Source organism: Doryrhamphus excisus, chromosome 1 (assembly GCF_030265055.1).
Source record: "Doryrhamphus excisus isolate RoL2022-K1 chromosome 1, RoL_Dexc_1.0, whole genome shotgun sequence".
NCBI lineage: Eukaryota > Metazoa > Chordata > Actinopteri > Syngnathiformes > Syngnathidae > Doryrhamphus > Doryrhamphus excisus.
Genome location: NC_080466.1, coordinates 22,643,204 through 22,670,107, shown reverse-complemented (window position 1 = coordinate 22,670,107; position 26,904 = coordinate 22,643,204). Strand labels below are relative to the sequence as shown.

Sequence of the window (26,904 nt, the reverse complement as noted above, 5' to 3'; positions counted from 1 at the left end):
ACAATTACAGCCATACGGTTACAGTCATTAAAATCTCACTGCTTGACATCATTATTACTGTAATAATAGCATAAATAGCATCAGGACATCAAGGATAAGATGGTAGATTGTGTAGAGAAGCACCCATGTGCTGTGAGTGTCCAAATGGAGGTGTGTTGTGTATGTGAATGCGAGTGTGTGAATGTGTAATTGTCACTGAGAATGACAAAAGGAGAGAGACTGCCTTCTACCACCCAGCAAACCCCGCCCCGCGCAGCCAGGTCAAGCCCTCATCACCAGAGATCCACCGGCCCCGTGCCGACTCCCCAAGACCCGCCCCCAAAGCATTCCCCCTAAGAGACAAGCAAGGGGCCATGGAGGAGCAATCCCAACCAGCAACAGGGCGCCAGCAGGCCGGAGGAGAATCACACCCCCGAGACGGGCGGGAGACCATACCCCACTAGGGCAGAAGGACATCGAGGGCCACACACCTGCAGGCACAAGGGCGCCCCTGCCAACCGGAAGGGAGCCCGTCCACGGCCGGAGATGCCCCCCCACACACTCCCAGGAAGCGGAACCTGGCCCGCCCCGGGTAACCCCAGACCCGACCACCGACGCAGGACTTACCCGGCCGGGATAGAAGAGGCCCGGATCCACTGCCCCATGGAGGACCGGGCAGCAGAGATGGAATGCCCAGCGCCAGACCCCCGCAGAACCCACCCCCCGTATATATATATAGCTATACACACACACACATATAATCATAATAAAACTAATAATTAATAAGTATTTAAAACAATAAATACATAAAAATCGATCAAGACTTAAGATTTTCTGACATTTTCCCCAATGAAAACGGACAATTTCATGGAAATTCATTGAACATCCTGCTGATTCTGCTCACGGTGACATGGCTCAGGCCGGAGAGTGGCCATCTCCCAACCAGATGGTTGGTGGTTTGATCCACGCCTTCACACCACGCCATTTCTACTGATATAGTTTCATGTAGTTTGTTTTTGCTTTGTTAAACTGCTTTTAAAGAGAGGCTTCTTTTTCCTTGTGTGGCTCACAGGCCCTAGAGGAGGAGTTTGCCAGGAAGTTGCAGGAGCAGGAAGTCTTTTTTAAAATGAGCGGGGAGTCCGAGTGCCTTAACCCCTCAGCACAGAGTCGCATCTCCAAGTTCTACCCGATCCCCAGCGTCCAGTCCACGGGTTTCTAGGCCGACTCTCATGTCGACACGGCAGACGGTGCCTTGAGGTTCTACTGGAATCTCCGACGTGGAGGATGGAAGAGGCTTTTCTCTCTGGACTTTCTCTTGCAACTGGGATTGAAATATGAAATCTAGCAGTCTGAATTTAAATGTAAGCAGATTCTTGTCATGAACTGCTGCTTTTTCTGCTTTAGAAAACAAATCTCATAACATTTGATCGCAACTAACAAATGACTGTCATTTAGTGTCTATGTTTTGAAGTATAACTGTGCTAGTATCATGAGAAAGGCGCATCAGTTTGTTTTGCAGTCCGAAAAGCCTTTCTGTCTCAAAGCAGTAAATGTGTGTGATGCACAACAGCGAAAGTGAAAGCAGTCAGCTGGACACAATGCCGGATGAATAAATATGAACAGCTTGATGATCCAGAGAAGAGATTGTCAGTGTGTTTCATCAACAAACCAGCATTTATTCGCCTGAAAAGCATTTTCCCAACATTCAGTTAACTCTAGGAACCCGTCAAATCATATTGTGTAATGTGTACATATTTTTTTCTTCATCAGCATCCAAATAAAGCATTTCACCAGCAGGAGTCACATGCAAACTTTTACTACTTATAGGGATAGAATAGGGATGCTCCGGTAAAGCTTTTATGGTATCATGGCCCAAAAATACGTAATTACTGAATTCCTGTTTCCTGGTTGTATGAAATAAGGAATCAAAAACATACGTTGACACTCCCACACTGTGAGACGCCTTCTTTAAGGAGACTGCTTAAAGAAAGGCTGCTATTCACGTCCAATGAGTTCAATTGTGACCCCCCCCCACCGGGGGTCACAAGGAAGCCAGAGGATGACGATGACACCGCCAAAGACGATAGTTCGGTCAAGACACTGCACTGCACGAAAGGGTCGCGGTGGTCAGTGGCGATCTGATTTGCGGCCCACTGAACAAGCATCCCTACTTTAGCACAATTTTTACACTTCCAGAAACTTTCATGATGAATTCAGCTGAAATGAATCATGTATCTAGTCTGTTGTTTTTATCTCGTGAATTTCATCCAAAACACGAGCCTGATTGGTTTATTTCTTGATGTATTGTCATATTTCTTGGTATTTGACATAGAGTGCTGTGTACCTTTTCACAAACTTGCTTATAGTCAGTGGCGGGGCAAGGGGCCTTGGGGGCTCAAAGAAGAAAATGGGGCCCCTGAGGCCGGGAAACAAACAAACCTCGCGGCTCGCTCTGATTGACGCAGACAGTGCGTGTGGGGGACCCCCAATGGGGGTTGGCTATGTCGTTGTTTCATAATTATTGTCGTTTTTGTGCAGTACATGGATTGGCACTCGGGGCACCCGGTATCTCATGCCCCCTAGCGGGGGCTAGGCATCCTGTGTCATGTATAATGTGATTTGTCCGTAAATAAACAGTTTTGTCAGTGCCAAAGCTGTGCCAGTCTTTACAAATGACCAATAGATGTAAACCCCAACCTGGTATTGTTGCAACTCTGTATTCCTTTTAACTTTGAACCTACATTCTGTTGCACATGGAGCAGTATATAGAAAAAAGACCAAAAACCTATGAAGATATCATTTTATAAATATATGCACTCTGAATGTGATGTTTGTCCTGAATACCAGCCTGTGAATGTTGACTTTATAACTGATAGCCGCCATAATCCCTGCCAGCAAAGCAGATACTGTAATAATGAATGCAAAAAACACTACACACAAAGTGCTGCATGGGAACCTGGGTGTACGCTCATTTTTAGAATTGTGGCACGAGAACATTCCTCTTCGATCTTCTGGCAAATGTGGAGAAGTCACCTGTAAAAGAAAAATATATAAATGTAATATTTTTAAATACATAAAAAAAATCTGATGTGATCATTATTGGATATATTTGTGTATAACAAAATTGTATTATGTCACAAACTAGCAACAAAAAAGGTGAGCACTGACCTGTCTCCCCCTTGGGCCCGTGTCGTCCTGGAATACCAGGTTCACCTGCATGCATACAAAGTTGTGTTTATATCTAAGCTAGTTATAGTGAGCAGTTAATAAAAGCACTACCCTTTACCTGATAGCAGATATCTATTCCTATAAAGTCAAGTACAGGTGTACCTCTCTCTCCTTTGGGACCTGGGAATCCCATGTCTCCTTTTGGTCCCGGATGGCCTGTTGCTCCAACAATGGCTCCGTGTGCTGGACAAGAAATGAAAGAGCTTTTCAACTCTTTGCTGTTGTTGTTGTTGTTGTTTGTGTTGGACTGAAAAGCTTACTTCTGATGAATTCCACCAAATCGGTGACGTTTGCTTGGGAACCAAACAAGCGGCTATATCCGGGGGCCCCCGGAGGCCCAGGAGGTCCAGGTGGTCCTTGGACATTGCGGTCATAGTTGCTCCGTGAGCTGTCGCGAAGCAGACCACGAGCTAGAAAACAGCAAGCATGGTAAGGACAGAGGTCAAGCTGGCATTCCATGGTTTGTGCTTTGTGGTTGCTTACTCTGGAGGTACTGCACAAGATCTGTGTAATTTATATCAGAACCGGACCCTGGACTTTGGCCAGGAAGACCAGGAGGACCAGGAGGACCTTGAGGTCCTTGGTGGATGTGATTGCTGTAGTCCCTGATGATGTCCAGCAGCACACCATTGGCTGCAAATTGGAGAAATCACGTAAGTCAACGCCTTCAAATGTTTGGAATTTACATTTAGGCTCTTCTTACATCGAATGTATTCCACCAGGTCTGTTGCGTTTGCATGAGAACCAAACCACTGAGTGGACCCTGGAGGTCCTGGAGGTCCAGGAGGTCCTCTGGGTCCTTGCACAGCACGGTCGTGTTGATCTCTCCCATAGTCGTGCAGGAGACCCTGGGCTGTGGTACATGACAATCACGGACGACACCGGCAAGACATCCACTATTCAAAATGTGGGAGCTTTAAAAAGAAGGCTCTGATTTGAGCCAAACTTTTGTTCCTCAAACTTTTGTTCAGGGTATTCCTCAAGTCTGGGCATACAGGTCCACATCACGCCTTCAATTTCCCACCTTGTATGGCCTCACTTAAGCATGAGCATACAAAATGGCTAAATGGAGTAAAATATAAATAGAAGACATTCAAAAGACGCATTCAAAGACGTTGTGATGATGTAGTATTGTACACTGGTCACTAGGTGTCAGTAATGTTACGTGGATGAGACCATAGCCACTGCAAGTCGTGCTGTACAGCAAGTACAAAAACAACAACAGGAACTCTCCCAATGCTAATGTATGAAGCATGTGTCCTAACTTTAGGGATCGTCTGCATACTTCATTTAGTTCAAGGTTCATGAAAATAATATATTTGTATAGTGAAGGTGGAGGGAAGCTTTTGCAGACTCACCTTTGATGTATTCAACCACATCCACAACATTGTCTTGAGAACCAAACCACTGACTGCGTCCAGGGGCTCCCGGGGGACCAGGGGGTCCCGGCAGGCCTTGGGCAGTCCCACCAGACTCCCTCGCTATGTCTCGAAGCAGACCATTGGCTACATGTGGAGCAGTGTCGTGTTAGTGAGAACACAGCAATGGCTCCAAACGATGTGCTTGCTGTTCGCCTACATTTGATGTAATCGGTTACTCTCACGGCCATTCTAGAGTAGTCTCCAGCATCCATGGTCCAGGCCCTGCCACCGGAGACACCTGCATCTCCCTTTTCTCCTGGGCGCCCAGGAGGGCCTGGTGGACCAGGAATTCCAAACATACCTCCTCTTGTCCTGTCACCTGAACACAACACAACAGAAAACGATAACCACACCCCTGCTGTATGTATACATTGTAACTGACTATTATCCCATGCATGCTAACTACAGAAATACGAGTGGGCTAAAATGTGTCAAATAAATATCGTACTTGCGGTACTTTTTACAGGGATGCACCTAATTTATGACTTTTATTTATGACTTTATGTGGAAGCTAGTATCACGTTTTGAAGTCTCGTGCAGGAATCTCTGACACACCCTCAGTCATTTTGATCAAGTGTGGAATTCCTACAGTGTCTGTTTGGACTGCTCGGACCGCCAACCGTCCCCAGCAAGTTGCGAAACGCAGGACTCGTGTGTGTGTTCAAGGACGGTGAAGACAAAAGTGACACAGAGAGCGAGAACAAAAGAGCGAGAGGCTGACAAAGTGTGTGTCAAAACAAAATTTGAGGCTAGTCAGTTGTGGCGCTGAAGAAAACCACTTCAGTGGTTTTAGTTCCCAGAAGAAGGCGGATGATGGCGACAAATGACTTTCCTGGTAGGCTAGTGTGCAGCTAGTCTTTTTACAGTCACTGTTTGGGAAAAAAGCATTTATTTAATTCAAAGTTTTAATAAAATCCCGTGTACTAAATATCCCGCATCATGACGTGGAAACCTACAACTTCTAGAGGGTGCAAGTTACATACCGGTGTGCTCTATAATGACGGTAAAATATAGAAAATAAATATGTTTGGTATGAGAAATGTCTGCTGTATTAAAAGAAACGCACTGCTGACATATTCCCGTCTATCCGATCTGATCGTCCCGCCGTTGTCACCATCAGTGTGGGATAGTCCATGGACCGAACCAGGGGGACCCACCGGTCCTGGTGGCCCGGGAGGGCCAGGGGGACCCCGAACAGCAAGACCTTTGGGAGTGAGACGATGTTGGCTAAAAATATGATGCCATGATTTATTCAAGATGATGAAGAAAACAGTCAACTCAGACTCACTTTGCAGGTATTGACGAACATCTGAGCTCATGAAGTTTCCATTTCCTGGTGGCCCCGGTGGTCCCGGAGGACCTGGCACACCAGGAGGTCCCTGAGTGCCAACAGCAGTACTATACTCACCTGATTGGACAATGGGAAGAAACACATTAGTCTAAGAAGGAATAGAAGGGAATAACTTCCATGTCAACATTGAAATCATTGAATCATTGAAAGTTGAGTTTTGTCTTACTTGAAAACCCACTTCCGGACCGCCCAGGAGGTCCAGGAGGTCCAGGGGGTCCAGGGACACCCACCATCCCCCTGTCTAATGACATTTATAAGGGCAATACCCCACGTCAGCACACAACACCCTCTTAAGCAGTCCTTTGTAATCATCATCAGTCATCACCTTTCATGAAACTGAGGGCACGTTCGGCCACCTCTTGCATGCTAAATCTATAACTTCCAGGACCTGGAGCTCCAGGGGGCCCTGGTGGACCCGGGGGACCAGCCACGTATCTTCGCACATCCTCTCCTGGACACAAATAACGACGATGCTTGCGTTGTGACATGCATTGTGATGTCGTAATAGCAAGCAAGATAGCGATCAATACCTACGTTGTAAGAGACTGATGATGTCGCTGACAGCAATGGTGCCACCTTGAGCGCTTAGGCCAACAGAGCCTGAAGCCCCACCAAAGCCGCGGCCCTGACCTAACCAATGGACATATTTTTGCTTTAATGTGAGCTTGACCACTGAACAATGCGATCAGTTCTTCATACTCTGCATGTAAGCAATGACTCGGTTTGCTACATCATCCACCATCTCATCTCCTGACGCCCCTGAAACGCCAGGAGGACCTGGAGGCCCAGGAGGCCCCACCAGCTGCTGCTTGACGCTTCCACCTGTAGGTGAAATCTATTTCATTACCATCAACAACTTTGACAAACCTCACTGAAGTGGCAGATTGGCTTTGGAAATAAATCTCACTCTGCAGGTACTCTGCAATGTACTGGCGCATGTTGCTTGAAGTCGATACAGCCCCGTCTCTTCCAGGTGGGCCAGGAGGTCCAGGGGGGCCTGGAGGTCCTGGTATAGACGAGGTCCCTGGCACAAAACCACACAAACACTTCAAAATGAGGGTTACCGTGTGGGACTACCAGCAAATGGCAAAAACTCATTCATACGCCCATGAAATGTCCATTTTTGACACATGTAAATTTAGATCGGATTCAGCTCTTCAATTGCCATTGTTCACTCGCATCCCTAAGTATGCCTCACACACTTCTTAAACACATTTCAAGTATAAAATGTATATTCTATTCAATCTGTAACTTAGTTATCTTACCAAGGGAGACGCCAGAAAATCCTGAACCACCTGTGAGAGAGACGCATAGGCTTAAGGTGAAGAGATAAGAAATAAACCCAAAAACCAAGACCGCCCAAAATCCATCATATATTGGCAAAAAAATACAGTAGATACATATGAATGACAAAGAAGACAACATCTTTCTAACCACAAGCACATGCCTTCACAGAGCAACCACATTATGGCACGTTTTGTAAAAGTACAAGAAACATTAAACAATCGCCCTAGCTCTGGAGCTCCGATTTCACCTGGTGGGGTGAAGGTGAAGATGATTCTGCGAAAGGTGAGAGACCAGACCAGCATTACAAGGGAAGAGCTGGTTAATGATGCCAAAGGAGTTGGGAGCACAGTCTCTAAGACAAGTTGCCAAGTGAAAACCTCAAAACCTTCAGGATTTGGAGCGCCTCTGGGGAAGGAGCGGACCGAAATCTGGTCACAACCCCGGTGACCAACTCCTGTTTACTCTTCATTTACAGCCTTATACTGTAAAAACCTCTGCCGATACCTGTTTGTCCTGGAACTCCTGGTAGACCTGGCTGACCCTCGTCACCTGAAACGACCAGAATGGAATGAAGATGAACTGAAGGTTAGTGATAGTGTGCTTTAGCTGTGGTAAGTAAAATAGTACATGTGCAAGGTCATCATGTACTCTCGGTCCAAGTAGCATGTTCATTTTCATACCTTTGAAACCCCGTGGGCCTCTCTCACCTAATAATGACAAGATTACAAGATTCAAAATATGTCTCTGATCAGAGCAATCATCACAAAGTATCCACCACATTCATCGACTGCTTCAACAAACGCTGCAACAATTCCTCTTTATTGACATTTGAACCAAATGAAATGTACCAGTGGGTGATCAAGCGTACCCTGTGGGCCCTGTGGACCAGGAGGTCCGGGTGGGCCTGCAAAGAACGTTCCTAAGACACAGAAAAAGAGGAAATAAATCATTGCTAAATAAAGTTGTCATCAATAATGTCTTTACCAACCTGATGTAGGTACAAAACCGCCGGGTTCTCCTTTTGTCCCTGCAGGTCCGGGGACTCCTGTACCCGTTAAGCCCATTTGAGATCAATAACCAAAATTGCATGTGGAGTCATAAACAAATAGTCATAGTATCTATCTTTACCAGGCTCTCCGGGTGGCCCTCTCCGTCCAGGAAGACCTTGCCCTGCCTCACCTTTGGAATTTACAACACAGAGAATATTTGATCAATACGACTTATATATGTGCATTGTTTTTTTTGTTCCTAACCTACCAGCAGGACCTTGAGGACCAGGAGGTCCTGGGGGCCCTGGAGGTCCCGGTCGGCCAACGAGTCCACCCACTGAAGACAGTGCTGTTTGAGAGGACATTGGGGAGCATAGCAATGTGAATGCATTACGGCACTGGATAGTTCGATATTAGATATTAGATATTAGATATTAGATATTAGATATTAGATATTAGATATTAGATATTAGATATTAGATATTGGCAAACGAATGAATATGTGAGGTACTTACTACCAGTTCGTGTTGCACTGACTGTTTCTGAACTTGAACTTGTGATGCCGAGACCCGCCTCTCCTCTTTCTCCTCTTTCTCCTCTTTCTCCTCTTTCACCTCTGTCGCCTTGGTCTCCCTTCAGACCTTAAATGATTACGCCATTGTATCGTGATATGAATGCCCCCTATCTTCATTCAGTACAATTGCACATGTTGAAGACTTTGGCTATACCAGTGTGTCCTCTTGGGCCAATTGCACCAGGCAAACCAGGGACTCCAGGAGGACCGGGAGACCCAGCAGGTCCTGGCGGTCCAGGGATGGCTACAGTCTCAGAGCCAACTAGAAATAAAGAAACAACCTTTACACTTAGCAAACACATTTAACGCACAAGTGTAGAAAGCCTTACGTGGAGCAATGACTTTACCACCCAGACCCATTTCACCTGAAAGATACAAGATATTTTTGCCATGTCAGATTTCAGAATCAGAATATTTTTTCTTCCTGGATGCACTATGAGATATGACACACATTTTCTTTGTCACTTATAACACAAAGCTGAACTGTTTTGGCTGCAAGACACAACATAAAACAAAACATAACATAGAGTAGACTACATACTTCTACTATATGGGCATTTAAAAACAACTATGCATGTTCACTTATATTTGAGAAATAAAACAATACCTTTAGCACCAGGCAGTCCTGGGTTTCCAGCAATACCTGTAGTCATAGGTCATTAGGCTCAAGTCACATAGACTGGAATTTTTAAAGGGATAGTTCTGACTTTTTGACACCCCCATCAACAGTGTAGTGCATCAACGCTGACTTACCCCCAACTTCACCCCGCCAGCCGAGTTGTGGTCGGATTTCAGTGATGAGTTGGTGGGGCCACTTAAGTAAAGCGTTTCTCAAAACAATATGCGTTCAAAAGAGTAATACATTTCCATCACAAAATGCCTCCTTGAAAAAAATGGAATCTAACAATGGCTTGGCGTTACTTTTCCCTGCAGTCGTATCTCTCTGTGCTGTCGCCTGTCCATTGTTATGTATGTGTTCATGTCATAGCATCGTCACTGTTGATGCACTACACTGCTGATGGGGATGTCAAAAAATACAAACTATCCCTTTAAGAGAGGTGTCTTTGGACTGTAATAGTATTATAGACAGACGATAACTATAATAATGACTTTGGAAGGGACTAGGTAATATACGTAGATATTAGGTAAATGTCCCGACTTATACTAACCAATTTGTTTGTATTTATTATGAGATTACATTTGAATCTTGTTTTTATCCTCATATTTCACATTTTTATTCCTTCCTTGTCCTCAACATAGAGAAGGGTTAGGATTCAATAAGCTCCTTTTCTTCCTACTCCTTTTCAGACAGGTTGAATTGTCCAAATGCTGCAACTTTATACAACATGTGTGTGGTGGTACCTGGAAGACCATCATTTCCAGGACTGCCAGGAGGTCCTCTCACCCCAGGTGGACCCATTAGGCCGGGATCACCTAAAAATGATACAGAGACTGTTTGAAAAAATATGAAAGCTACAGTACAGCAATAAAACTGAATTCCTACTCATTGGCACCAAATCCACCCTATCTAAAGTTGACTCCTTTTCTCTCTCCATTGACAGCTCCTTAGTCTCCCCCTCCCCTCAGGTCAAGAGTCTGGGTGTCATCCTCGACAGCACGCTATCTTTTCAATCTCACATCAATAACGTCACCAGGTCTGCTTACTTTCATCTGCGCTCCATTAATCGTCTACGCCCCTCCCTCACCCCCCACACCACCGCCATCCTCGTCCATAGCCTTGTCACTTCCCGCATTGACTATTGTAACGCTCTCCTCTTCGGCCTCCCTCACAAATCCCTCCATAAACTTCAACTGGTTCAGAACTCTGCTGCCCGGATCATCACCAGGACCCCCTCATTCCACCACATCACCCCCATCCTGCAGCAACTCCACTGGCTCCCCGTGACACAAAGAATCACCTACAAAATCCTCCTGTACACCTTCAAGTCCATCCATAACCTTGCCCCCCCTTACCTCTCTGACCTCATCCACACTCTTAAGCCATCCCGTTCCCTCAGATCTTCCTCCTCCATCCATCTCACTGTTCCCTCTGCACGCCTTAGCACTATGGGGAGCAGAGCTTTCAGCCGCTCTGCTCCCCAACTCTGGAACTCATTGCCACCTGACCTCCGGAACTCTGCCACCCTTCCCATTTTCAAATCTCAACTCAAAACCCATCTGTTCAAACTTGCCTATTCCCTCTAACAGTTTCACATGGTCCCCCCTATCCCGATTTCTTGTATGCTTTTATTTATTGTTTGTTGTCTTTTATCTTGTATTTTATATTGGTGTTCTTATCTTCTGTACAGCGACCTTGGGTGTCCTGAAAGGCGCTTTTAAATAAAATGTATTATTATTATTATTATTACATATACAATGTCAACAAATGTCTTAGCGTGTGTTGCATACACTTACACTCTGCATTTGGAGTGCATGAGGGCATTTACACTGAGACTAGAGTCAGTATCTGGATGTGATGGACCTTAAAAACCATCAACCATCACCATCTTAGCTACTGTACATAACAGAAGGGGTGGAGCTAATTCACAATTCATTGCGATTCACAATTAATAAGAAGCGAAGGAAAAGAAGAAGTGGGTAAATACTGCAGGTGTCCATAATAAATTTGGGACAGCACCCTCAGGAAGGAAGTATCCTTCTCACCTGCAGTTCCCTTGGAGCCCTTTGGTCCCGGAAGTCCTGGGAATCCATCTTGTCCTTGCTCACCTTGAAACATGAACACATTTGTCAACAAAAGCTTTCTGGGGCCTCACATGCTTTGTTGTCGTTGTTGTTTGACATCCAGTGAGACGATGAATGAATGTATTACATGAGGTCATAGGAAGATTAGATTATATTTCCAACACTTGAACTTGAGGAAGAACTCAAGAGTGTTTAGGGGGTTGAGCCAAATATTGATAGTATAGATACCAATATCAGTATCAGTATTGATGTCAGATCAATACCAGTGTTCTTCTTTGTTCATTGTTACAAACGTCAAATTGTTACACTGACTTGTCAGTATATGGACAGGAAAACAGTGTTGTGTATGTACATTAGCGTGTGCAGTTACATTGTGTGTTGCACTTATTTTGGGGTCCACCGTGAGTGAGAGATGCAAACCAAGAGGAAGACATCTTAACCAAATGGGTTAAGACGACTTCCTCTTGGTTTGCATTTTACGGCTGTCTCAACTGCTATTTTTCTCCACGGGTGGTGCAAGTCCTGCAAATAGCGGGGATTGACTGACTTCAGTTAAGTTAAAGACACACCATCTTGTCCAGATAGACCCTCCTCTCCTTTTACTCCTGGCAAGCCTGGAGTTCCACGGTCACCTGTGTAAATGTGCACATTTATATTCCATAAATGTTGTTATAAAACAGCTCCCCACTGCAGTTGCTGATCATTTGCTGTCTCGTGATAATCATCAACAATACTTCAGTTGATTTACAGGTAACATGTTCGATATATAAAGCGTATATGAATGCAAGATGATAGAAATAACCTTTTTGCCCACGAATTCCAGGATCCCCCTTTGGACCAGGAGTGCCTGCAGAGAAAGAGCATTCATGATAACGAGGGTATTCATCAAGTGGTACTGATTGAAGGCCACCTTCGCTACCTTTCCTCTTTGTATTGTTACACTGTTTGGTCTCTATCCTTCCTTACCTCTCTGCCCCACAGGTCCAGAAGCACCAACTGATCCTGGTTCACCCTGAGATCCTGTCAATATCACATTGAAATATTAACCTTTGAACACAGGTAAAAAACATTTAGTACTTTTTACCTTTCTCTCCCTTTTGTGTAAAACCTGGTCGTCCATCTTCTCCAGGGTTGCCCTTTTGCCCATCCCGACCACTGATACCTGGTAATCCATCCAGACCTGGTGGGCCTGTTCATAGAGAACATCAGTTTTGCTAATTAGGTAGAAACATATGGTCACTACCGAAAAGCCACAATATCCAAATTATGCAACAAAAATATGTAATATTGTATGTATGTAATATGTAATATAATATAAGTCCTGTTTCTTTTTTTAACCTGCATTTCCCTTCAGACCACTGGGTCCTTCTGCTCCTGGGTGACCCGCCGGACCAGGAAGACCTGAAGAAATGAACATGTGTGTTGAATGTATGCTCACTAGTCCCTAGTCGCTGTTCATGGGGTGTCCAGCTTACCTGCACAATAATAATGACGAAAACAGTAATAATAATAATACTTTTAAAAGACGACCTTCTTATTTTTATCTCACCAAATGAAAAAAGACACAAAATATAAGCAAATGGCAAAAGTAGCATCACAGAAGCTTTCACTCTTCTCACTGTTTGCAAATAAACTGCTTGAAAATGTATCAGTTCAGGAGGAAAGCCGTTGATTCTTACCTGGCACGCCAGGTAATCCACTATCACCTGCAAGACATTAATTAGAGGATTATTGGCCTTGTAAGTGATATGGATATCATATTCAATAAGTTGTAAATGTATTAAGAGTGGTGAAAGTTTCACCTTTAAGCCCAAGAAAGCCAGCATCCCCTGTGAAGAAACATGATGCATTAATGAAAAGCACGTCATAATAATTTAGAAATCTTTGCAAGAGTTATGCAAAAACCTTTCATTCCTGGGTCTCCTTTGGCTCCTTTTAGTGAGTCTGAAAGAAAAAGACGTGTTTCATTCATGACTCTACTATAGCTTTCATTCATGACTCTACAGATCACTTCATGACTTCATGTCAGGGAAATATTAGTTATAGTTGTGCACGAGCATACTGTACATTATTCTAAGATACACATTAATGTCACGCTGACTTGCTTTTCTCCAAGACAGGGTGTCTAGAATTGGCTCGCAGCGGCTAGAATCACATCGAGTGGTTGAAATGAGAAATGTCACACAGCAGCAGGAGCTGTGTGTGATCCTGTGGGGGTGCAGCTCCACAGAAACCGCTGAGTGACAGGAGTCAGTTGTTGTTGTTGTTTTCTTGTTGTTAACAAAGAAAAGTCGCGAGGGATTGGTAAAGTCTCCGAATCGGTTCAGAACAACGGAATGAAAAACTTGGAAAAATGTGCTGGTTTATAATTCAGCACCACTGATTCGCTCATTTAACTGTCAATCAAAAAATGGATTCCGCCATTTGGCCATTCCGCCGTTTGTCTATATGTGCCCTGTGATTGGCTGGCCACCAGTCCAGGGTGTACCCCGCCTCTCGCCCCAAGACAGCTGGGATAGGCTCCAGCACCCCCGCGACCCTCCTGAGGATAAGCGGTAGAAAATGAATGAATGAACCTCAAAGAACTTGTCTCATCTTAGCAGATTTTCCCTTACACAAAGTATCAAGTATAATTTCTTCACTTCTCACCTCGAAACGCATCAGAGCGAAGTTCGGCTCGGACCAACTGCTGGACTGCTTTCTGCAGATCTCCAGATCCAACATCTACACCCCCTACTGGAGCCCCAACACCAATCCCATTATCAGAGAGCCTGGAATAACTTCTGTCTGTGTATCTGGACTCCAGGGGGTCAGCAATGAGACGACTGGATTTTGCTGATGCAGTGCCAGTGATGGCCTCCAGAGCTTCCACTCGCTTCCTGAGACGTTTCACTTCCTCACCTGCAAAGCAGAGACACGGCTGAGACATGCAGACGCCACTCGGGTGAAAAATGAAGATGCGGCTGTCTCCTCACTCAAAGCGATGAGTCCAAAGAGGAGGCCAAGGAGCAGGAGCAGCCCAAGCAGGATGCCCAGCAGCCACTTCCACCAGCTGCAGCGGCAGCAGCGGCTCAGACCGAAGCATGGGCCGTCATTGCACATGTCTGAGAGACAGTTGATATGTTTAGTTTGACAGAAAGGTCATCAAGTAACAGTGTGGCATCTTATTCTACCTGCACAGCCAACGTCGTCTTTTGAGGACATTTTCAGGCCTGCTGCTGAATAGAAAAGAAAAGACCAATGATGAAAATGCTGAATAAGAATAAATCAGCGGTCCTTTGACTTTGACGTAGTCTACCTGAAAATGCACCCTCCCTTTTGTCATGCATCGCTGTGGCTTCTGCGAACTTCTGTTTCTCCCTCAACAGTGAGTCGTCAGAGTAGGCAGCTATGGAACCAAGAACATTCATGATGATAACATGTATTTATCATCATGGATATTTATCATAATATTTAACAGCTATAGAACATAGAACATTCATGATGATAACATGTATTTATCATCATGGATATTTATCATAATATTTAACAGCTATAGAACATAGAACATTCATGATGATAACGTGTATTTTACTCCGACTCAGTATTTTACAAGGTTTGCCGTCAGTCTCGAGTGGTACCTGCAGATGTTGCAGAAGTAGCGGGAGCCACAGACATGAACTGCTTGCCCGTGTCTTTGCTCATGACCAGCCGCTCGGATTCCTTCTTGACCGGCGCGTTGTCTTTCTCGATCAGCGTGAACTTATAATCTTTGCTCACGGTCTCGTCAGTGGAAGGATTGCTGGGTCGCACTGCACCAAACGGATGTGAACGGGTCTGATGTTAGCTCACAATGCGACATGCATTAGAAAGTCCTCCCTCCCAAGTCCTACCCGTGGTTGTGGTGATCCCAGGGCTAGAGCCAGAGACATTTTTCTGCACACCGTAACCTGTGACAAAAACAAACACAGAAATGGCTGATGAAAGGACAAAAATGTCACCTTTTAAAAAACCGTGATTATGCCTGGACTTCACTGCTTTACCGACTGGTGTGGTGAGTCCTGCAGTCGAGAGGACAGCAGGGCTGGTGCTGGCTAGGTTATTCTGAACACCGTACACCGGCACTGAAACGCAGCATCAACACACAAGTTCCACTTCCAATGTGTTACATGTGTCATGGCAGACTTGTGACCGGAGAAGCTCACCGGTGCTGCTGACCGATTGTCCACCGTGCACGGGGGAAGAAGTCAGGGCAATATTGTTCTGAACTCCACCTCCTCCACCTCCTCGACTTCCTCCACCCCCTCCACCTCCTCCACCTCCTCCACCTCCCCCTGTAAACATCAGCATTGAACAACACATATTGTTAGAGGTTAAGACCTGGAGGCCTCTTGCCTCCAAAATAAGTCCTCCACATGATTATCTACTGATTCAAATAGCCTTGCATGTCTAGGCATGTGAGTCTGCCCTCATCGTCTCTGTCCCTCACAGGAGGAGTAGGAAATCACACCTCCCCTTGCATATCTGGTTTCCAATATTAAGCAACATTTTAGCGTGAATAGTCAGACATATTTTCTAGAAGCCTTCCATTCAGGTTTTACGAATTTGGGGGTTGGAGACCCCCGTCAGAAGCAGTTGACTGACCTGAATGGTAAATGGTAGATGTTGTGGTCAGGTTGCTGGGGTTTGTATTGTAGCCATAGCTGCTGTTAACACCCATGGGCCAAACACCACCATAATAGTCTGGAACTGTCGACAGACCTGCTGGGGACAAGAAGAGACATCGTTGGAGTTATTTTCTGTTTTGGGATGGGCATTTTGTCCATTTCTTAGGGGCAAAAGGGTGAAAGCTTTGCTTGATGACAGTAAAGCTACTGCTTGCCTGAACCTGTGGTGGAGCTCTCAGACACAATCCTGGTTTCCACACCGGCCTTTTTGGGTGTGGCCAGAGAGTTGTTCGGAGACTGAATGGCGCTGGTGCTCTCAGACACGAACCGCGTTTCCAAACTGGTTTTCTTGGGAATGGGAAAAGAGTTGTTTGGAGACAAAATGGTGCTGGTGCCCTCAGTCACTGTCCTGGTTTCCACGCTGGCCTTCTTGGGGATGGGCAGCGAGTTGTTGGAGGACTGAATGGCAGCGGTGGTGGTGGTGCTTTCAGACTGACTTCCTTTGAGCAAACGCTTCACATCATCCAACTCGGTCCCTGGAGAGCACAGACACTTACTCTACCTGTAAAAGTGGTAATCACAGGATGGAAATGCAGCAGGAAACTGACACTCACAACAGGCTGAAGGAGAAGCACTCTGGAGCCTGGCTCTGATCTCACTCTCTAAAAAAGGAAGTATATGTTTATACAGTTTAAGACAGGGGTGCTCACACTTTTTCAGCATGCGAGCTACTTTTAAAATGACCGAGTCAAAATGATCTACCCACTACAAAAATGCAAAACATCTATTTATTTTCAAATGTATTGAGGATTATTTGTACGTACAATGTATGTTGATGTACCTTACATAACCAAATGAGCCAATATTGCAAAACACACATAATTAACTATTAACATTTTTTGTAATTACCTGAGTTTACTTTGATGACTTGCACTGAATTGAACCAGCCAGGGATGCATAGTCCGGACAGTAGCTGCTGATAGCCAGCCTCAAGCACACTTCCAAATGTTTATCAGTCATGGATAATATCCGTATCATAATATCCGTATAATATTCCATATCTGTATGGAAGTGATATGTTTTTTGCCTTTTTACTTGGTCCAGTTTTTGCCTTTTTACTTGGTCCAGCTACTTCACTCATTTTAGTGACCATAAACTTTAGCGAGGGCTTTAAAATCTCGCAATTCGCCGACTAGCTTAGCACTTTGCATCGTTGTTTACGCATGAGCGGACCTAAAGGTCAAAATTCAGTTGTCATCTGACTGGTTGTCCTGTATGTCAATCAAGTAACGGGGATGGATGATAGGCTGACATCGTAAGTTCTGCTGCACTTAGAGACGTTGTTTGATTTGATTGGTCGCCCGAAGGGCAACATTCAGTTGTCATCTGAATGGCTGCCCTGTATATCAATCAAGTGACGGCATTGATGCTGGGATGATATTTTTTTAATGTCACGCCGCGATCGACCAGCGATCGACCAGTACCACCTCCGCGATCGACCGGTAGATCGCGATCGACTTAATGAGCACCCCTGTTTTAAGATGTTGTGTTGAATGGTAATATCACTCCATATCGTACCATACATGTTTCACATTTTTAGTTATGATTCACTAGTGAAAAGAAAGTGTATTTGCATTGGTTGAGCCTAAATGTTACGGGGATTTGGTGCCAAATAACAGACTGGTGGTCCTCAGGTTACGATTGCGTTCCAGTCCTTGACTGTTATGTAAGTTGAGTTGTAGTGTCAGTCGGATATATATACTTATACTTCAGTTAACTCCTCCATGAGTTATTTCTTCAAGTCATTGGTGGTTTTCACCTCCGCTCGACAGCCAGTTAACAGGTAAATATCCTCCAATAAACAAGTGGGTCTTTTATTGTGTTTTTGTAAAGTCATTCGTATGCTTATCTGTAAAACTGTAAACGCATCATCACATACACTATATACAGCAATATTACCCCATATATATATATATACAGTATAGGGGTGCAACAATACATGTACTGTATCTGTAGCCAACCATTTGCTATCGCTACAACTCCAACGATACTGTAACCCAAGTCACAAATGTCACATGGCATGTTGTTTGCTGTTGTTTTTTGCAAAGCAAAAGGACTAAAAACAAGAATATATCACCACAATATCAAATGACCATCATCGGATTAAAGATGAACCCAAATTGGAAGCTCCGGAGAGAAGCCAGGAGAAAAACTACGCACGCATGGGGAACATGCAAACTCCACACAAGCGAAATATCGAACCCAGGACTTCCCAATCATTAGTCATAATTAGTTAGTATTTATTTATTTCATTATTGTGACAAGCCAATATGTGACGTCATCCGTACCTCTGCTGTGAGACCTCCCTCTAGTGGCAGAGCCTGAAGTTGCCTTTGAGGAGCCTTGGAGAAACCAGATTGGTTGGCAGCGTGTGAGGACATGAGCACAGACCAGACTCTTAATGAAATGATTTACAGGGACTCACTCACCATACTCCTTCCTGGAATACTCTGGAGATGAGTCTGTACTTGAGCTCTCTGAAGCTTGACACATGAAAGGTCTGGTTAACTTAGTTCATCATTCTGCAGATGGTTCAATCCAAGTATGACTAACCATCAAAAACATCAGATGTCATGATCTTCCTCTCCTTCAAAACGGGAGAATATGCCAAGGACGAGGACAAGCCTCGACTCGGCTGCCCCGATCCTTCTGAACTGTAGGTTTTGGTCACTGTAGAAACGGTCACAGTACCTAAACCCCCTTCTCTTGTTTCTTCTCCAACAAGACTTACAAACCCGGAAGACATGTTGGAGGACCCTGATCCGGCCCGAAACCTGGCTCCCGAGGCCATGGTGGAGGTGAAGGGCCACTGGACTTCCACCACCTGCTGATTTGGCTGACAAGGTTTCTCTGGTGCGCTTACTGGTCTGTACGGAACTGTACCTTTGCAAAACCGAGAGGGGACAAGAGGGTGCATGTTATTATATTACTTTCCTTAACTTTTCTTTGCTGATGAAGTCTGTGATTCCAACTCTGACATAACTTTGCCCAAGGCTTAGAATGACTGATACTGCATTTATTTGCCACTTTCAAGTTCAAACCAGCAGTGAAAATGTTAATGGTGATGTTTTTGTTGGCTAATTGTTGGCTCTCCTGTCTGGTGTGCCTCAACATGCTGTGGTAGCTCAAACCGTGATGTGGGGCTTATTTTATTACATACACTCGATGAGACAAACAACCTGACGCCAATCCGCTGAGGGGAAGAACTTTTTAATTGCCATGCAAAAAACATTTGATCCCCTGCTGATTTTGTACGAAATATACAAACATTCCAGAACTTTGATGGTGGCTTTATTGGAACATTGAGATCCACAGAGATCCCCTACCAACCACTAAGCATTTGGGCCCCCGCAGAGCGGTTCCATACCCATGAAACACACTAATTAGTCTTATTCCTTTAAGAAACTATTCCTCATGTCAGTCTCCTCCATCCTGGGCAAGACCAATATACTGTACTGTATTTGAACATATTTCATACCAATCATATGGCACATCAAACTTAACATTAACAATTACAGTAGAAAATGTAATGTCCAAAAAAAGTTTAAATATCAAACAAATGTGGTGAAATCTATTCAACGCCTGGGGAGGGAACCAGCAACTGTCAGTCTGGGAGACCCGAGCCGTGCAGCCTTGCAAAGAATAAGCAGAAAGTCAAATGGCAACAAAATGTGGTCAAAACATCTGAGACTAACTTACTACAAATTCATCTTTCCAAGTATCCAACTTCATCAGTTTTATGTTGCTTTCATTTCATCAAAATGACTACACCCGCAATACAATGGCTGGAAAGATAAACCTCTATTAGTATGTATGTATGAAACACTAAGTTTAAAATAGTAAAAACTATGTGGGATTGTATTAAAAAAATCCAGATAATGAAAATGAATTGATAATGTCAATGTTGCCCCGTTTGTGGAAATTCATTTGACATTGAACCTTACTTGTAACATTCTGCTAACATTCTGTGCCTGGCGATGTGACTCCTCTCTCAACCTGCTGGTTGCTTGTTCAGTCCTCAGTTGGTGAATACATTTGAACACATTTCTTGGATATTTCACTAATTAGAATATGTCTGTCTGTATCTGTACTGTACATGCAACTCAAGGCAAAAAACACCTTTTACTGTGCGATACAGTCCACACTTGTTTCTCCTGTTTCTTGTTCATTTTATGCTTGGCACAACTAAAGGTACCTTTGTTTGGACAAATATAATGATGACAACAAAATGAGCTCCTCCGAGTTTCATTTTTTGGCAGTGCAACGCCAAGTTATTGATAACTTAATTGGTTTTGGTTCTGATCAAGAAATCCCCAGATATGGTATACGCTCTTAATATAAACTCTTATGAGCTATTGTTGTTGTCATCATTATATCTGTACTGCCATTGGCTGGCCACCAGTCCAGGCTGGACCTGCCTCTCGTCCGAGTCAGCTGGGATAGGCTCCAGCATACCCCAAATAGATAGATGGATGGATTATATTTGTAGAAACACATGTGCCTTTAGTTGTGCCACGCATTACAATGAGCAAGAAACTGAAGAAACCAGGCTGATCGAATAGTTTTTTTTTGCATTACTGTATGTGGAAAAATGTGGGAATTTTTAGAAAAACCTGATAGGTAGCCTACTGTCACGCCCTGCATGAGTTCCTGCGTGACAGTGTGTCTATGTTCTCTGTTTGGGCTTTGGTTTCCGTTTTGAACTCTTATTTTGTATTGGACTTCCTCTTTTGCCTCTTTCGCCTCGTCTGCCTTCGTTGCCATGGTCACCCACACCTGTCCCTAATTTGTCCTCTATTTAGTTCAGGCGTGCCCTTCTCCCTTTGTTGGATCATTGTTAGTTTGCCCTACTGCTACCTGAGTTGCCTTTTTCTGCTGCCGCTATTATAGCTAAAATAAATATTATTTACCTGCTATTGGTCCTGCTCTCTGCATCCTGGGGTCACACCGCAACACAGACATGCCGTACCGTGACACCTACACATCCCAGATGCGCTGAACATTTGAATGTTGGAACACTTTGAAGGGGTGAAGTAATGTGGGAGCAGTGGCCAAAAACCGTGTCATTTGAAATCTAAAAATAAGGGTTGAGCCATATCAACTGTGGAACATGCACAATGCCAAATGCCGCCAAATAAATGGCCATTCATTTTTAGTGTGCTAATGTGGGAAGAGCTAGTGGACAAAAAATGAGGGGGGATAAGAAGAAGGTGAGAAATGTATAGATGACTAGATGAAAAATGGTAATAATAATAATCCTGTAACTCCATCAGCACTGGTAAAACGCCACTCGGTGACAACTTGAAGGCCAACCAGCGTCACAGAGGCGATAATGTTCTATTTTTCAAGTCTTTGCCCTTCTTTTTTACTTCTGTTCAGGGTAAAGGTTTTTCAGACTTCAACATGCCACTGTTGACGAGCGCTAACCACACGCTGTCTGTAAGGGTGTGGCCTTTTGTTCCCTTCATAAGAGTTCTTTCCTGAAACATGAAGGACTCGCAGGATCAGGTAGCGAGTCAAACAGACAAAACATGTCGAACTTTGTCGTTTTCAAACATGATTATGTTTTGCATTAGCTCGTGCTTTCACACATACAGTGAATATGAATATGAATACGTATTTGTTGATTGTTGAAAATGAAAACCTTTTTTTGGCAATGCATATTTTATTTGCTCTATGTTGGAAAAGCCTGAGCTGCACAGAAACTAGTCAGAGGCAAACTTCAACTTGCTTGTGTGCTCACACATCACAAATCAAAGTGAATTTATCAACCCACTCGCAGCCCACCTGTCAGGTATTCATGTGAACAGTAATCCCTATCACAGTTAATCCGTGCCAGGCCTGACAAAGTATCATTCCTAAATTAGTTACTTTCATAGTTAGAGCATAGAAAACCTGGTTATGATCTTTTTGACCGTTTTTGACATTATTAGAGCCCTCTCTGCATGAAATAACAGCCGTACAGTCGTCTTTGCACTCATTTTTCCCAATGTTGTAGACATAAAAGACAGAAAATGAGCCATTTGACATGAATTACACAATATAGTCTCACATATGTTCACATTGGGAGAGTGTACCGCGTACTTCCTGCAGGGGCTATTGTTTCATCAATGTAACATTACTGACGCCTTGTGACCAGTGTAGAATAATACATATCAATAACATATTTGAAAGCATTTTAATTTTGCCATTTCATGCTTGAAAATGCTTATTTTAGGCAAAAAATGTATTAATTCATATTATTTTTTCAAAAACGGTATAGAGTGATGCCGCAAAATGCATGAAGCATGATATGGCGAGAGCGTTTTTTCAACAACTGCATAGGTGCAATTCCATTGTGTGTTCCACGTGTGATGTGCTATACGACATCATTAAAGATTAAAATAATTTGTCTTTTTGCTTGGATATTTGTTTGTGCCTCACACCGTTTTTACAGTCTTTACATTTTCCTTTTTTCCTCCATTTCCATTTTTGCTGAGGTTTTTTTTTTTGCTTTAATTTTATTTCAACAATGTGCTGCGGAACACACACACACAAAGGCTGTGGATCCCTACCTTAGCGAATGCCAAAAAACATGAGTAATCAGTACAGCCATAAAAACACTGTCGCTCTGTGTCACAACACACAGCTACGGTGTGTTTAAGAGCTTGCCAAAATGCTTGCTTGCCAAAAAAAAACATTATCAGTGAAGCATAAAGAGATAAACATGGCATTTGTGGGCACATGTATTTTATCTGCATTGTCTCGTATTTATCAATTATTACAAACCTGGGGTGAATAAGACGTGTGAAAAAAACTGCCTCTTTTCAGAGAAACAAATAAATAATTTGATCCAAAGTCAAATGGATCCACTGTACCTAATACAAGTACAATTGTACACATTAGTATTGGGGTGAAGCTGTCAGGGCTGTATGGATGCTATGAGAACAGTATGCTATTTCTAATGTTGGCATGCGCTGACAGGATGAGAGGTGGGGTTTGGCAGCCCCCATCACGTGCCACAGCAGCAAATATGCTGAAAATATTCAAATGCCATCAAATGAAAAACATTCATTTGAAATGTTTTTAAAAGACTGACTTAAATATCAATGATTGTAAAGCGATCATTTTGCAAAAAATGATTGAAATGCATTTTTCACCTGTAAATGAGCTGGGTGCACCACACCAAGGTGTCGACCTCCCCCAAGACAATATCTACCTCCTTGATACATTTCCTTCCGTTTTGGTGGCCGTTATAGTACCTTTATTTTGAGGTGAGCCTTGTAATTTTGAAGCTCACAAACAACAGAGAGCTACAAAGTTTCCCAAGAATACAGAGTACCATATACAATAAGAAAAAAAACCCACAGTAAAATGACTTATGCCTACCTCAGATTGTTTCTTCCTAAATGATGCACCCTCCCAGCTATTAAGTCCAGGTGCTAAAAGAATATCCCATGCGCTTCCTCGCACAAGCCTGCAGACTTTATGTATAAGTTGAGTGACTCATGGCTTCAGCTGACAAGTTCCAACAAAGTAGGCAAAGGGGGCGTTTACTTGAAAAGTACAGGAAAAATAGCCCTGGGCTTCAACGTTGGGACTGTAATACGAGTTTAAAACCAGTGAAAGTTGGTAAACAATGTTTAAATGGTTGGTGTCTGGTGCTGTGATTCCAGTACATTCTGGGGATTTGAAGACAAATAGAGTCACCTTTTTCTGAGGCATAGGTCCTGTATGATCATTTATATATTTTAAGTCCTTAAATACATATTAAGATGAATCCACTACATTGTATTTATTTAATGTTTACAATATATCAAGGGCAATGAAAAATAAGGGGCTTTGGACACCCCATTGGGGTCCCCGCCCAATCTAACCATCACTTTGGGGGGGCCTAAGCCTGAAAAATGTGGAAAACCCGAAGTCTCAGGAATACTGACTGTGGAAAGGGAGGAAAAAATGATCTCACATTTCGACAGAGCGACAGTGCACCAAGGAAAAGGAAAGCCATCACCATCATCATAAAAGAAGAGAGAGGCTATACACCCACCAATATGGGTAATTATACTTTTTTATAAACCCGGTCACCTGATCCCTAAGACATATCTCATAGCTGAAATATCTGAAATGTACGTTTTCACAAAAGGCTGTTTTTCTCCTTTTTTTTTGTCAGGAATGGATATTTCCCTGAAATGTACTACTGATGTTCCACTACTGGGTGGAAACAAGGTATAAACAAGCTTTTTTGATGCAAGTCTAATCTTTCTTTTGGTAGGTTCCATGTTCCATGGCTGGGATTGAATGGTCATGGATTCAGTGTGCTGCTACAAGAAGATCTGGGAAATTATCCATTAAAACTACCCTGCGACAGAAAAGCTCTCAAGACAACCACAGGGATAAAAGTAAGGTGTGGTTCTCTTGTTATTATTCTATTTCATCTATATATTCCTGTATTTTATGTATTCTGTATTGTACGTGAACTACTTTATATATCAAACTGCTTCATGATTAGATGGCCAGATTGGGTGATCACTCCTTTAAAGTGTGTTGTGGATTTGGACCAAGACTTAAACCCAGCAAAAAGTTTCAATATTGGGGATTTGATAAGTTTGTTTGCGCCTCAGAGTGGTGTTGGAGCGTGACCTGTGCATGCGGCCGCACCTTTTTGAAAGACGACAGCGTACACTTTCACTTGATACCTTTCCCAAAACAGGATCAGCGCTTCAGAAGTAAGCTTAACTGCCTGAGTCATCGTTGGCACGACATGTCGTCTCAAAATCATTACATTCAAAGCCACTAACAGAACAAAAAGGACAAATGTGTATGGAATAATCGGCAAGACAGTCAGGAATGCAGGGTTTCTCTTTTCAATGTGTGTCCCACCATTTCTTTACACTTCAGTTGCATGGTTTTTCATTGAACTCTACATGAAAACTCAGGCTTGCTGCTAGAGTAACGTGATAGTCTGCAGGAGATTCAGACCTAAACAATAATGGCACTAAAATGATAGTGATGCCTGTAAAATTACAAAAGTGTACTTCAATAAATGACTTCTAAAAATATGTTTGGGAAGAGCGACTACATAATCAAAATACTGCTAGACTGTATGTACAGTACATTGCAGTGAAATAACAAATTCCCACATGTAGATCACAAAAAACAGCTTTATTGTCACGATGTGCAGTGACATGTGCTTTTACCTTGTGTTTCTGTTTGGGGGTACGTCCAGGTTTTGTTGTTATTTGGACTCTTACGGCTCTCTTTGTGCATCTGCAGATGTGGACCTCCCTTGAGTTGGGCGGAGCTACCTGACGGGCGCAGCTGTTGCCAATCGTCCTCATTTCCGGTCTCCTTCTTAAGGCACTGAGCTGCGGCAGGAGGGTGCTGGATTATTCCTTTGTGGACGTGACAGACCAGCTCCTAGCTGTGGCCCTGCTCCTGTGCCCCCTCCTACCCGTCCGGTAGCCCGCTTGCCTCTAAGACTGCTTACAGTTTCTTGTGGTAATTTGTGTTGTGCCTGCTTGCACTCAGTTACGGAGCCCCCTCTTTTGTGCTCCATCTGACATCCGACTGGACTGGACTATTAAAGCTGTTAAACCTTACCTGAGCCTGCTGTGTCCTGCATCCTGGGATCCGACCTCCGCGCCACGCGGCCAAGCCCTGACATTTATAGCTTTAAAGAGCTACAACTCATGTCTAACCCGTCCCTTATGGACGCAAGTGAATTTAGTTTTCCTTATTTGTCAATGGAATATTCTAGTAGTTACAACCTTCTAAATACAATTTTTAATATTATTAGAGTTCGCTAGACATAAAATAACACCCTATAGTCATCTGTACACTCATGTTACCCAATATAGTAGACATAATAAGAGAAAATAAGACATAAATAATCACTTGTGCTCATGTGTTGCTGTCAATGCCTTCCAATGGCACAGACAGGAAGTAGCGTTAGCTTGGCGTAAGCCGTTGCATTACGCTAACGTTATCCAACGTGATCTATGGGATGAAATCATGCAAACCTGCAATAAAAGCCAGCTCCTGGTGCTTGTGTGTCACACCCAATATTGCAGTAACATTACTGACACCTATCGACCAGTGGAGGATACTACACATCGATACCAAGTTTCAATTTGACACCAACAGGACAATATGGGTCCTTTTCAGTGGTCTTCTGTGTTTATTTTCACAAACTTCCTTTTTTGTGTTGTCTGTGTTGTTACAATTTTGTTATTGTATTGTATTTATGTATTTTGTTGTATGCAATGATTGTGAAATGGAATAGTTGTGGTATTTTGGTAATATTGTTACATTGTCTGATATTGTTTGATATTCATTTATGTGGAACTGGAGCATTTATAGTGTTGGATTTATCAAGGGCAGGAAGTCAGGGTTTTGCAAGTCTTAAGTCTTTAATCTCAAGTCAATGCTGGGGTAAAAAGCTAACACATGACTGGCCAAGTTAAGTCGCAAATCACAGGCTTGAAATTTCAGAGTTCTTATAAGTCATGAGTATTGTTTTGTGTTTACCAAATAAAACTATGTATAAATTTCACAAACGCAATTAATTCATTTTTAATTGTTTAATTCTTTTTTTTGGGAGGGGGGGTAGATTTTTGGCCAAAAAGTTTTGTTATTATTATTTGTTTTTAATTGGCAGTTTTTTCCACAGGAAAGTTTTATATCC

At 43.4% G+C, this 26,904-nt stretch overlaps 2 protein-coding genes across 5 annotated transcripts in view; one reads left to right on the top strand and one right to left on the bottom strand.

The window, feature by feature from the left end:
* The window catches only part of LOC131132142 (serine/threonine-protein kinase 10-like), a 31,694-nt gene extending 29,919 nt beyond the window's left edge, over positions 1 to 1,775 (top strand). The window contains exon 18 of the mRNA XM_058077490.1: positions 1,052 to 1,775. Within this exon, the coding sequence (XP_057933473.1) occupies positions 1,052 to 1,198 (147 nt within the window). The 3' untranslated portion in view covers positions 1,199 to 1,775. The remainder of the gene's footprint in view (positions 1 to 1,051) is intronic.
* LOC131132103 (collagen alpha-1(XVII) chain-like) lies at positions 1,642 to 23,729 on the bottom strand. 4 transcript variants are annotated; one of them, XM_058077382.1, is made up of 51 exons: positions 23,607 to 23,729; positions 18,792 to 19,121; positions 18,668 to 18,721; positions 18,527 to 18,580; positions 16,793 to 16,840; positions 16,394 to 16,714; positions 16,156 to 16,272; positions 15,717 to 15,845; positions 15,555 to 15,635; positions 15,405 to 15,461; positions 15,153 to 15,323; positions 14,831 to 14,920; positions 14,706 to 14,750; positions 14,508 to 14,636; positions 14,182 to 14,433; positions 13,438 to 13,476; positions 13,335 to 13,361; positions 13,212 to 13,238; positions 12,871 to 12,933; positions 12,617 to 12,721; positions 12,499 to 12,552; positions 12,335 to 12,379; positions 12,102 to 12,164; positions 11,494 to 11,556; positions 10,192 to 10,263; positions 9,437 to 9,472; positions 9,159 to 9,194; positions 8,984 to 9,091; positions 8,771 to 8,896; positions 8,524 to 8,604; positions 8,395 to 8,445; positions 8,255 to 8,311; positions 8,135 to 8,185; positions 7,947 to 7,973; positions 7,771 to 7,815; positions 7,245 to 7,274; positions 6,887 to 7,003; positions 6,679 to 6,801; positions 6,514 to 6,609; positions 6,305 to 6,430; positions 6,146 to 6,220; positions 5,917 to 6,036; positions 5,695 to 5,832; positions 4,786 to 4,947; positions 4,566 to 4,712; positions 3,911 to 4,060; positions 3,691 to 3,840; positions 3,468 to 3,617; positions 3,310 to 3,390; positions 3,148 to 3,192; positions 1,642 to 3,012 (listed from the first exon to the last, which is right to left on the bottom strand). In XM_058077382.1, the coding sequence occupies exons 2-51, from the start codon at positions 19,027 to 19,029 to the stop codon at positions 2,954 to 2,956; spliced, it is 4,731 nt and encodes a 1,576-aa protein (XP_057933365.1). In that variant the 5' UTR covers positions 19,030 to 19,121; positions 23,607 to 23,729; the 3' UTR covers positions 1,642 to 2,953. The 4 variants fall into 4 exon arrangements, with proteins under 4 accessions (XP_057933365.1, XP_057933375.1, XP_057933385.1 ...); XM_058077392.1 differs by having other exon boundaries at positions 14,706 to 14,747; XM_058077402.1 differs by lacking the exon at positions 9,437 to 9,472.
* Between the last annotated feature and the right edge of the window lie 3,175 nt (positions 23,730 to 26,904).